The 14,189-nt window shown below is 29.8% G+C and overlaps 1 protein-coding gene across 1 annotated transcript in view; it reads right to left on the minus strand.

Moving 5' to 3' along the window:
• The window catches only part of LOC136976598 (syntaxin-like), a 65,705-nt gene that overhangs the window by 16,154 nt on the left and 35,362 nt on the right, over positions 1-14,189 (minus strand). Inside the window, exons 5-7 of the mRNA XM_067271928.1 lie at positions 14,085-14,155; positions 6,764-6,872; positions 671-744 (exon numbers count right to left, since the gene is read on the minus strand). Coding sequence (XP_067128029.1) covers positions 671-744; positions 6,764-6,872; positions 14,085-14,155 — 254 coding nt within the window. The remainder of the gene's footprint in view (positions 1-670; positions 745-6,763; positions 6,873-14,084; positions 14,156-14,189) is intronic.

Genomic DNA, 14,189 nt, shown 5'->3' on the forward strand with positions numbered 1-14,189 from the left:
ATTTTTTTTTGAGCGTTAATTTTTCTTCCAATTGTCGGAAGGACCGATATCTTGTAATTAAATAATCGTATGATTAACCTTTGTGATATAAGATATAATTGAATTGATACTCGGTGTGTATATATATATATATATATAAATAAATGTGTTAAATTCCTGTAAATATCTTTGTGAAGTCCTCATTTTATACCAATCTCACAAAAATAATATACCTCGGTATATTAAAATAGTACACTATACTAATAATGTATTTTTTCATACTTTTCGGTTATCTGTTTTTTCACTTATCCGACCAACCCCAGTCTCCAATTGAGTCGGATAATCGATGCTCTACTGTACTTTTCTTTTTATTGTGTATTAGCATTCTAAATACTTTCTTACAAATGCCTGATCTGTATACACCTGTGTATAAAAATAGTGCTGAGACATGCTAATATACAATAAGAAAAGCATTTTCCAGGCTAGAAAAAACTAAATTTATTTATCTTAGTTACAGTCAACACAACTGTAAGTTTATTGTCAAGAATTATAATACTTCTGATCTATATTGAAAAAACAAAGTACTGAAAGTCAGATGTTCCCATTGATTTAAGCTAATTTTCTGCAATGACATCTTAAATATATATGATTAATATCAATTAGTAATTTGAACATATTTTAGAATTCTTACATCTTTAATAAAAATAGCAGGATTTTCCTGTTCCAACATATCTTGTAACTGCTCGTCAGTAATTTCTTGACCAGCTAAAACATTATGTTAGAATTTAATGAAAAAACATACTTCAAATAGTTATTTTTTAAACATTTTTTCTTCTATTTAGAATTTAAACAAAAATAAAAAGATAAAAATTTAACACAAAATATTAATTAAAAATGCAAAATGTATTTGAAATACAAAATTGCAATGTAACTTGTTATATATTTTTTCTTCTACAATATATAAAAATTGATTTAATTGCTTATCTGGAAAATTATTTCTTGAGGTGTATATTAATCCATAACAACACTTGTCAGACCATGCTTATTTTATCTATGATCTGACAATGCAAATGTTGTGTGGATTAATATTGCCCTCCTAAAGAAATAATTTGTACATAGAAATTACAGTGTAGTTTCAAAGTATGGCAATTTTTACTTGTTTTGCTCTAGATAGCAATTAAAGTTTATAAGTGTTTTTCTTTTTAATTTTCTTATTAAAAATGCTATACAACACAATTATGAAGTTTATAACTGAAGCAAAACCCATACTATTCTAAATATTAATTTTTCTAAATATATGTAGAAAACCTAGCCCAAATTATACTAATAATTAAATGATAAAGCCAGATTAGCCAAGTTCTAGTCTGATAGTTAATCTCGCTATCATTTAATATTAATATTCTAAGTATAATCATAATTGAATTCCTATCTGTAAATTCTGTAAATTCAGATCATCTTGTTTACAAAACAAAAAAACTTTCAAAAATTAATCTAGCTGCTAAAAATGTTTCTTCTGTCTTCTGTAACATCAAAAAATATGATAATCCTTATATAATTAGTTACATTGTAATTATATTTCAAACTTAATTTATAAACTTCAAGTTACCTTAAATAACAAGACAAAATTGTTTGAATATTCTAAAAACTTTTTTTATATTGTAAATATTTAAAGAAAATAACAATATAATAAAGAAAACATGCAACTTCTGGATCTTTAATTTTGCAAAAATTATTTTTACTGAAGAAAAATAAGTTAAAAATTTATAATGCTGCTTCAAAACATTATATACTACTTATTCATGCATGACAGATATTTCAAAGTACTTACATGTATAATGGATATTTCAAAATATACACACATTTAATAAATTGTTAATATTTCATTTTTTGAAATATCTGAATGCTAGTAATATCTCAACTCTGTAAACATTAAAATATAATTCAATTTATTAACGAAAACTATATAATGTTATACACTGAACAAGTTTATTTCAAAATGTTTAAACAGTTAAAGAAACTTAATCTTCTTAAAACTTATATCAACCTAATAATAAATAGCCTTTAAATTCTTTTTAAATTATTAAAGAAGTAATTCGCATTCAACCTTTTAAAAACCAGTAATAAAAATTTGAAAACAAACGTACCTGTCGATAAAAATCCAACCGTGCTTTTGCGCGATTAGAGATCTCTTACTAACATTGCACGGAGCACACCGTAAACTAGTCCTGGAACTAGCCGACATTCTGTGCAACACTTCCTTTTTCCGTTTCGACGACAAAACATATCTGCAGAAACGTGGTGTTCCGATGGGCAGCCCGCTGTCGGGCGATTTATGCGAGTTGGTCATTAGAAAACTGGAACAAAGAATCATACCCCTCTTTAATTCAGATATACATATTTATAGAAGGTACGTCGATGATATCTTTATCTTATGGAAAACTAAGCCCAATATAAATAGATTCATCGATGCAATGAACAACAACCCATATGGACTCCACATCAAGCTTGACCAAATAAGCAACACAAATGCAAACTTCTTAGACATCCATATGCAAATAGATGGCAACACAATATCCACTAAAGTCCATTACAAACCATGCTACACTCCATTATTCATCCCTGCCGTTTCGGAGGACCCCTTCTCTTACAAGGTAGCTGCCTTCCGTGCCCTTACAAAAAGAGCCTTCACGCACCACTCCAGAATCGAGGACACCATATCTGAATTAGAGCGCATCCAGATCATAGCCACAAGATACGGCTATAGCCGTACATTAGTTCATAACCTTGCGTCTGCACATTTGCATCGTACTGACAACACCAACACACGCACTAACGACTCCAATACCACTCAAGCACTTGTAGTAGTTGAATATAATAAACACCTAGACTCCATTACAGGGAAATTGCCGCATACACCAACAAAAAAATCGCTTACAAGAGACGTAACACTATATATGACCTCATGCGCAATTCCAAGGACATCGTAGATAAAAGAATGGCACCGGGGGTATACTCTGTTCCATATGGGATAGCAGATTCCAAAGAGAGCTTGTATACATCAGTTCAACGAAACGGTCGCTCGACAAGCGTCTACGCAAGCATAAATATGATATCTACCGCAACAGAGGCACCACTACCCTCTCTGCTTATGCCTCGACCCCGGGCATAAGTGCTGATCTGCAAAACGCGGAATTGATTAAAATATCCCACCGATTGGACCATCTGTGATCCCTGGAAAGTCTGGAAATATACAAGGCTGGGCTGGACTGCACACAACCTGCATCAATTCTAAAGATGCGTGTAACATTTCTCAAGCTTGGAAGTTTTGTTACGAAGGGGATGTTCCCATAGCTCCATTTAATTCGTTTGTATATGGATTGTAATTTCATTGTGTTTTGCGCCACACGTATTACGCATGCCAACACGTAACACGAATGCGCAACGGTTCTATTTGAAAATTTGAATACGTTCTGGAACAGTTTTGAATCTCAATAGTTAGAACCTGATGAAGACCGAGTTAATGGTCGAAAACGTTTGTTTTCAAATTTTTATTACTGGTTTTTAAAAGGTTGAATGCGAATTATTTGCTCACACCAGTACAGAAGTCGAACCTTTATTAAAGAAGAATAAATGCAACTGTACATTAGAAATAAACTATTATCCAAAATATATTTATAAATATCAAGACATTTATAAATACAAGGTGATTCAAGTCACAGAAATTTAAAAAACTTTATACTCACAAACTATTTACAGTAAGATGACGCATAGATTCTTGCCTTGATAAGATTATCAAGCACCATCTATGGCAAGAAATGTGCATATTTTGGTATTAAAATTTTTATTACACACAAAAAAAAACCCACTTCTTTCTAAGCATTTCTGTGAAAACTGCATCATCTTACTGTAAATAGTTTGTGAGTTATAACTTTTTTAAAATTTCTGTGACTTTTGATCACCCTGTACATTTCAGAACTTAATACAGTAGAGCATCGTTTATCCGAATCAATTGGGGACTGAGGTGGTTCGGATAACTGATTTTTCAGATAACCGATTATGTACGAAAAAAATATATTAATCTACCCGATGTTGAAATTTTTCTCCGTTGCATGTCGCTTCGTGTTGAACTTTCATCAATTTTAAGCCTAACAAAAATTTTTAATAATAATAATAATAATAGAGGCTATTGTACCATTAAAAAATTATTTATTTATTTTGTACAAACAAAATAAATATATTGAAAAATATAAAAACAAAAAATTATACTTTAGAAGTTAATCTAGTATCAAAAACGTTTGATTCGGCACAGTCTGACTGGAAAGCTTTCGGTTAACCGACATTTTGGTTGACCGGCTTTTGGATAAGCGATGCTCTACTGTATTCTAATGTGTAACACGAAAAGTGTTAAAAATAGGAAAAAAAACATTTTAAAATTAGGATAGCTGCTAGGCATTGAATGTTTTGGATAATATAGCAGTTATTTTATTATTAGAATACAATTTAACGACCAATTCCAAATTAAATTTTAGAAAGGTCTGAATTAAAAATTAACTATTTATAATTATTAAATTTAATACGAGATGGAAACATAACTGCCTACCTCTAGTCAAATTAATTAATTTCTAATGTTTAATTATAGCATTTACATAATCCAAGAATTTGGCATATCATTTAAAGTGTTTATCAAACATATTAGCTGCAATTTTTGTTTTTTGTTTCTGCAAATCAAATTTGCATTCCAGGATGGTTCATTCTGCGCTAGAAGAAAAGATGATGATGATTCACACTCCTTAACAGTGTATATTGTACAATTTTTTTTTGAATAAACGTTTTATATAAAACATTTGAGCATTTTTTCGGCGTAGAACACATTATCGTATCTTACATTCATTTCTATGGGAAAAATTGTTTCGCTTAACGAGTGTTTTGCATTACGAGTAAGACTGGAACGAATTATGCTCGTTAAGCGAGGTTCCACTGTACAAGCTAATCTTAAACTATTAATGTAACATTAAACAAAATATGACACTATGTTAGTTAAAATCATATAGCTTTTACTAGGAAATCGATTGACTTTGTCATACCATGATAGAATTGAAACAGGGCCAAAAGGAAAGAAGCAATTCCTGCATCTGTTAGGCACAGAAGAGGTGATCTTGTACACTATCTGACAGGCATGGACAGGTGAACTTTGCACTTACTACAACAAAAGAGGCTATCCTCGTATCTGCAGGAAATGGGGGAGACAATCCTAACACTGGCCAGATGCGGAAAGGCAGTCCAATGTGTTTTGTTCGTTTTTCGTCCCTATTTTCCATAATACCATTTTTATTTTTGACCTCTAGGCCTAAATTCCGTTAGGTGCATTTGTTGCATCAGAGTGCATGGACATTGTTTTCAATACACAGAGGTATTAGTGACAAAGTCATGGACTCCTATTTTTACTTTCCTGGCTCTGTTATAGATAACAGAAGGAAAGTATAGCAATCTGTCAAAAACTACCCTCCCAAGATTTTTAATTTTAAGACTTAGGGGGCCTTGAAACATTGAGAAATGCAAAACCAGTCAGTTTTTTTTTCGTATGTATGAATGTTAGTGTGTGTGTGTGTGTGTGTGTGTGTGTAGGCATGATTTTGTTTACCTTCTTTGAAGCTTAATAACTCCTGTGCTTTGGAAAATTTCTGAAATTTTGCAGGAAGGTTTGTGTATAAGAAAAATTCATGCTATTAAATTTTGGTGTTTAAGGTTGATGAAGTGGGGAGATAAAGAGTGCTGTGTGTCATATCTTGAGTAGGGTTGGACTTAATGACAATTTTACTCATTATCAGCATTTACAATTTTTTATAAAACTCATCCCTACCCTCAAAATTAAGCTTTTTGCCATTTTATAATAATTAAAAGTATAATATTTTATTTAAAAAAACTGTTTATAACAGATAAAGCCACCATAATTTTGGGAAAGTTGAGTGATTCATTGCTGGATTTTTTAATTTAAATGGACCCACATTATATTTCTGGATTCCTCATCTTAATTAATGGAAAACGGCAAAGTTTTATCAAAATCGATCCATTAAATTTTGAAAACAAACTCTATTCTATAAGCCCATACATAACGTGCTAGCGACCATGAAACATCGCATGAAAAAATCATGCAATTTGTGCAATATTGCTTTGTCACCCATGTTCATGAAATGACCTTATATCTCAAAAATGAAGTCACGGATTCTCATTTTTCATTGCATTTTTTGATCCTGCATTGCAATTAATGGAAAATGACAAAGTTTAATCAAAATCTATCAAACAGATTTTGAGAACAGACAATTCTGTAAGCCTCATAGAAGAAGCTTCAGTAATGCACCACTTCAAAAATTACTTATTTTGAAATTAAAGAAAACTGTCAACAAAAATAGAATTCAAATTCACATCTCTTACAAAATATGATATAGATTACAAAACAGCACTGAACTTTCATTTGAAAGTTTGATATGTACTGTACAATATACAAAATTATTACTTCACTTTACCTCTTTTGATAAGTTTTCTTTATATGAATAAAAAATATTTCCAGATCAACAGAAAACAATATTAATTATCTCATTTTTTTAAAAAGCTAATGACCATTTTTTTAATTATATGACAATACTTTTACATTAAAATATTTTATAAATAAAAATAGATTAGTTGATTCACAACTTAACCAAAATGCTAAGGTTTATTTGTTCATTCATTCTTAAATTATGGAATTTATCAAAAATATTGAATATTTAAAAATTGAAAAACTTACTGATTTTTAACTGTTTTTTAATGCGATCTTCACACTTTTTCTTATATTCTATTTGAATTTGATTAAAATCTGACATTATATCTACAAGTTGCCGAGTGAGAGCATTTAACTGGGGGAAAAAAATGAAACAATTACATACTTTGGAATTACTAAGATTAACAGATAAATAAAAATAAAATTACATATAAAAGTAACAACAAATGTTCTAAATTTTGAGTTAAAATCTTCAAATATTAAGCAAATATTTTCAAAACAAAATTTCTTTTGTATTTAAAAAAAATATGTATTATGTATTGAATTCTTATTATTAATGTGTAATAACATACATAATCTTTTTAAAAATATGTGAAATTATTAGAATTCAATACAGTTATTTAGTATATAAAAATTGTTCTGTACTGGGAATAATTGTTTAGACCAAAATGTTTAATTGCAATACATTTTGTAGAGCAAAACAGCCAACATTAAAAACTGTGAGAAGCCAGGGGTACAGGGGCTGTTCCCTAAATGCCACTTAATCGGCAACAGTCTGCAAAGACCACTCACATTGTCATTTTGATGGCTAGGAGGGCAAATATCTAGCGGGGAGATTGCAAGCAAGCAGATAGTTGTCCGATCTCTGAATTTAGACACGCAGACAGGTTGTAACAGATAAACTAATAAAAGTTTAATAAACTTCTAAATCTAAAATACATGAGGATATACAAGACTAAATAAAGATAACTGCGGTTAAATGCGCATAAAATATAGATTATTTACAATAGATTGGTGACTAATCTAACTTCCATGTCACATGCCTAATTTCTACATCACAGAGAGAGAGAGTTCACAGATTTTTCTAGCCCAAAATACCTCTCAGTCTTAATGGAGAGTCATATGTGACAATCGGTTGCTTGCATGGAGGATGTGGAAGTTCTAAAAATGTCTACAGTTGTCTTTTTGGACCTGATTAGGAGAAAGGGAGACAAAAATGGACACCAGCTCAAGAATAACTTCCTCAAATGATCGCCTCAAGCTTCTGGTGGCTCTGGCTTTTATATCATATTGTGGGAAATGGGTCACATGATGGTCTGTTGTTTATGATGACCACTCTGCAGATGTGTGATGACTTGCAATTTCAGAGTGTCATTTCATAACAGACTGCTTTGTTTTGCAACATGTTAATTTTCCCACTTGATTGTTGACATAAGAGGTGACATTTGATCCAATGCTATGTGATGATTTTTTTCTATCGGCAAATGTTTATTTTCCTTTCAAAAAAATGATTTAACATCCAAATCCAAAAAAAAGGGGTTCAAAAATTTGTACCCTTAAACCATGGGGCTCACAAATCCAATCTGTTAAAATTACAATTTTTTTTTGTAAAATTTTCATGTTTAATATTTCATGTTCTCAAGTTTATTATAAATAATAGTTAGTTTTATATTAAAACTCAAAAACATCTCTAAAAATCTAAGATTTTTAAAAAAACCTTTAGCAATAAAAATTTGAAAATAATTTTTCTAATTATTCCAACCTTCCTCTTAATATATTATATATCAATATTTTTGCTTAAAATGTGAAATAGACCAAATATAAAAAAAATTATACAACATATTTCATATAATCTAATGTTTCGTAATAATCTGCACATTGTAATAAGTAAATATTTAACACAACAATGCAAACTTATTCTATAATCCTTTTTATTACTCTGTATATATTAGAGATTTTTACAATTTTGCCATAAATTCAAAAATATCTATCAGTTTTTGATAAAGTAAAATTGGCATTTATAGAAATCTCAATACCAAATTTCAGTTCCTTAGAAATTTTTATTAGTATAATTTTGAAGTAAATGTAATATAATAATCTAAATTTTAAATGGATATCTTAAATGCACTTACATATTTAATATAAACATAGTTTTCTACAAAGAACATGTTAAGGAATATGGTTAGTTCAAAATACAGCTACTTCAAAATTCAAAGTGAAATTTCTGTCCAAATTGTGATGCGTATGTTAACTCATTTGTTTAGATTAAAGTATCTCCATACGCTAAGACAGTGGTCCCCAAACTTTTTCGATTCTCGGCATCCTTGCTAAATGCATATTTTCCGAAGACACCTATGTCAAATTCTAACAAGCACATTATACAAATTCTAACAAGTGCATTAAATTCTAACATTATAAAAATTTTATAACATTTCATGGTGCCCCTGTGAGGAAGCCATGGCACCCTAGTGGCTTTCTAAAAGTGTGTACCGTGGTGCACACTTTGGGAACCGCTGTTCTAAGAAAACAATAGACCAAGAACAACTCTAATCTGGTCAATATGGCTATGTTTTTATAGTAACATATTTTCGAGTGTCACCTTATCTATGGACTACTCTTATCTCATAAAATACGGCTGGATTTTGGGCTACAAGTAAAAAATTGAGATATTTCTTAATTAGGTTTCTGTATAGGTTTCTGAGATATTTCTGTAGGTTACTACATTTGGGCAACTTATTACTGAAGTGGCCCAAAAAGTAATTAATAGTTTTGAAAAATTCTGCTTTACTTTGTATGAAACCTATCAGGCAGCATGTGAGGTTCTCACCGGACATGTGATGTTTACCTGCAGTTTAAGTATGTCATTATTACTAATTAATGAAATTAGTTTTCTATATACATAGCTATATTCCACTTTCTTAATTAATTACATCATTTCCATAAAGTTTGAAATACTGTACAAAAATATCTTGTGATGTTCTATGTGAAAGGGAATAACACAAAGTATGATACACAACGAACAGACTATTTTTGCGTTCGAACAACGAATTTTCAAGGTCCCAACCCTGATACAACTCCCAGATTTTCCTTTGTGATAATAATATATACAATGAATTCTTCGCATGTGGGATATCATTACAATTAACAATTTAGATAAAAATAATATAGTGTTATGAAATTTTACAATCACTGATCAAATTTTTAACCTAATAACTTAACCTACATAAAACTAAATAAAGAAAATAGGCGTATAGATCAAAGATGAAGAAAAGGAAGAATTCATAGGAAAGAGGTACCCAAAATCTAGACAAATCTTTCAGTATGCTGGCTCAGTTCAGATTCTAATGTCCTTACAGATCTGCTGCTCTGAACCTTTTACTCTTCTCAAAATATAGGATTTTCTCTGAGGAGTCTTCCACTTTAAAATCTTGCCTATGATCTTCTTATAAGTCTCTTACTCTGATATTGTACCCTCCAGCTCTTGTCGATGCCAAAACAACCCAGAGCCTTTCTCGTACACCTCTTGCTTCCTCAGTGTCCAGCCAAAAAGTATTTCACCAAAACGAGTTTTGCCCTCAGGGCTTCCCGCATTCTATTGTTTGTCACCCCACACCCTGGTAGAGAAGGGTTGGGTCTGAAAGTTCTCGGAATTTGAAAAACAAAAGAAACACAAGAACAAAAGGGATAGGGAGAAATAATTAACAAAATAAAATATGAAATTAAATCTATACATAAAATATGGCATACTGCCACAATCTAAATCTTGTATAATTTGAAGTCACTATTTCATCCCTTGAATTTTGAACTAACAAGGATTTCCTGTATCATATTCCAAACAAATATAAAAATCACATTTTAAAATAGGAATCTAAAGTTAATTGTTTATGGTTTTTGTCTCTTTCATTTAGCAATTGCCTGTAAGGATTTATTACAAGTAACACTGATCACTTAACAACAACACTTCTTCCTAAATCATGATTATCTTCAATGTCATTCAAAAATATTTTTAAATCATTGGTTGCAAACACTTTTTTGGTAGGGACTTCTTAATTTTGTCTTTTTTTCCCCTTGTTAACAAGTTTTCCTAAATCTTCCACTGAAAAACCATCATCATTTGCATTTAATGCAAAACCTTCTATCCTGTTACATTCTCTTCATCCACATTTTTGAAACCTATTGAGCCATATATAAGTATATCAAGCATCCCAAAGCCTTTGTATATATATATATATATATATATATATATATATATACAATCATACATACACATACACACACCAAATAATTGCCTTAAATACTTAGGCTATAAATCTGTTATTTTAATTATTAGTACTAAGTAACTTGCTACTAGAGGTAGATGTTATCTATATGGCCTAATAGTAACATCATTTCTAGTCTATTGAATGTTATTTTCTTCTAGTACACCTTATTCTTTTCTTCATTCCTCATTTATTGCAGTATACCACACTGAAACACACCTTACAAAGTGTAAGCAATGACTAAATTACTCCAACAACATATAAAACAGTTTGTTTTACACACCTAAAACTTGGAGCATGTGATGAGTTGCCACTGTTAGGCAATCAAATGCCTTCCAAGTGTTGTCCTTGAAATTTTAATATTTTTTATGTTAAATGGAATTGAAATTGCAACTTCATTATATCAAGGCTTTGTTATCAGAGGTAACGTTAACTGAGATATGCCACTACATAAATAGCAAGTAAAAAATAAGATAAAATATATAAATTAAGATAAACAAAATAATAAGTACATAATAAAATTAAACAGTAAATACAAAGTGAGCAGGAGTACATAAAATAGTAAATTAAAAATAATTACAGAAATAAAATACTAATTTACATTTTATGTACTCCTGCTTACTTTGTATTTACTGTTTAATTTTATTCTTATGTATTTACTATTCTATTTTATTTATGCTATATTGACAGTTATGTACAGTACATGACTATGTCAAATGATGCTATAATAGTTGAGATAATCCATAACAGCAATGAGCCACTTGTTACATAAATACAAAGTGAGAAATTGTTCCAGAGGAGCCATTCTGACGGTATTGAAATATTTGTGAAGTGGCATAATCAACACTGACAGTTACTTGACAGAGATGCTTGTGATGTTAGCCATTGTCAACACTATTGGATATAATATTTGATGTATCAACTCATTTCCTTCCCATAATGATTCAAGGCTGAGCAGAAATATAAGCATATTCTATTTGGCCAGCCTTTGGATCATCATAGCAAGCTTGAATAAATAAAAATTTCATAGGAATGGTGAGACGAAGTGAAAGTAACTCAATCAAGGTCATAGCCCATTGTAGAATTCCATCAAAGACACTGAAATACTGAAAGTCGGCATTTATGTTGTCTGATAGTTGCCAAAATCATATCCAGTTGTTGATAGTGTTGCCAATTCACAGGTGAATATGCTGTTCACTCCATAGTTCAACTGAATGTCAATTGGACTATAACAGTGTTTCTCAACCTGTGGTTGATTGATGAGGCAGAGGCAGTCTTTGTTCAATGATGATTCACTTTTAATACTTTATTTCCAGATTAATTAATTATGTTTCCATATGTATTTAAAATATGCTTTTAGATGTACGTCCAAAATCTTGATAATACCCACATAGGTAGTCAGTCCTAATTAATTTTTAAACCTAACAGTCCGTAGAATTTTTTCTGACATTTTACTGTTCCTTGGGCTTAAAAAGGTCAAGAAACTCTAGACTACAACATAGAACATTGGCATTGAGATGTTCAGGGTCATACTTATGAATAATGGTGACATCATAATCTTGAAGGCATTGCACCCACCAGGTATAGCTAAAACAATTGTGTGTTGTGATCTGATTATCAATTTGACGTGTATAATGTCATTTTATTTCATTAATGTCATAGATTTGTTTCAGGAACATTCTTCCCCTCTTCAGTATAGTGACTGAGATAATTAGAAAAATAATGTATTCTAGGCATTATACAAAAGGGAGGAAAGTTCCTGAAATGCATATATGGCATTGACAAAATACATTGTCTAAAAAGGCATGCATTGGTGTGAATTGATGTTCATTTCCTATAGAAATAATTTGCAATATAAAAAATTACAATTTGGTTTCAAAGAACTATTACCTTAGAAAACTTTTAAAATGATTAGAATAATCATTTTAAAACTTATATTCAACAAAGGCTCCAATAAAACAAATTCACTTTTGTGGCAAAGTGTATACATGTGTGTGGAAAGTGTAACATGTTTTAAAATTAATTATAGAAATATTAAAATTAGGTACATATAATTTTAATATATAATTTAAAGAAAAAATAATTTTTTTAACAAATCAGAGTATTTCAACAAAATACCCAAAAGGGTATTTTATTGTTGAAATACCCTTTTTTTGGTTAATTTATAAAATCATATACTTTAACATAATAAAATTATACTAGCTTCAGTGGCATCAAAATGACACTTTCCTTACAGAAAAGGAAAATGATGGTAAAAATAAGAACAAAGTTCTAAGAAATACATGGTAAAAATACTTTTTAACTACCTATTCAATGCCTCCTTTTGACTAATTTGCTTTTTCTGTAAGAAAAAACAAAATAGTAGTCAAAAAGGAAACATGCAGAACATTACCAGAAAAATTTGAAGTTCTCAAAGTAATATATTTTAGAAGTACTGTGAGGTATTAAACCTCATAGTATTTCTAAAATATAGTTAAACCTTTAATGTCTCAGAATACTATAACATTTAAGTAGTTGACTTTTTATAAAAATAAACAGATTACAATTTGGTTTCAAAGAACTATTACCTTAGAAAAGTTTTATGAGTGTTTATTACTACAGAAAATCTAAAAAGCTATTGTACAGTGAGAAATTTGCAATGACATCAAAGTTATATGTATGGTATTGCAAGCAGCTTAGAGGTCTTGTAGACAATACTGTACATGTAACTTTGATGTCATTACAAAATTTCTCAGTGCACAGCAATTTTTAAGACACCCTGTACTTTACTCTGTATTATTTTAAATTACAAGACTTTTTTGTATTGTTATTGATTATTCTTTATTAAGTTTTTATTTCTTAATCAATATATATAAAAAAGTGCTATAAATTGCAATAGATGGGTTATTGAATAGCAAAATTCTCCTGACCAAAAGGTGATGAACAAAAACCCTTGTGTAAGTGTGAGAGAGTGCACTTATAAATACACAAACACATACTTTTCATGTTGTGTTTTACTTTTATGCTGATTTTTTTAACTAAAATATAGACTGTTTGAATGATAACTAAGATGCTAAAATATAAAACACAAATAAACAATATAAAATAAATTCTATTTGACAAGAATATTCTATCAATAATTATTTACTTATAAATTTGAATAAACATTTTTTTACGATTTAATTTAATTTATGAAAAGAAAAAAAAATTTATAGTTCATAACTTATTTACTTATAATCTTAAATATTGTAAAATGTTTACAATTACAAAATTAACTTCAATTACAAAGAATAATTTAAAGTTTAATTATTACATGCTATAACTTATACCTGTGCTTGACGAATCCTAAATTCAGTTGTAACAGTATTAGATTTCTCATCTTCAATGTCTTGTTCCATTACTACATTAAAAAAATTCACACTTTATTAAAGTGA

The sequence above is a fragment of the Centruroides vittatus genome, unplaced genomic scaffold, assembly GCF_030686945.1.
Source record: "Centruroides vittatus isolate TY-2023 unplaced genomic scaffold, ASM3068694v2 contig_409, whole genome shotgun sequence".
In the NCBI taxonomy this organism is placed as follows: Eukaryota; Metazoa; Arthropoda; class Arachnida; order Scorpiones; family Buthidae; genus Centruroides; species Centruroides vittatus.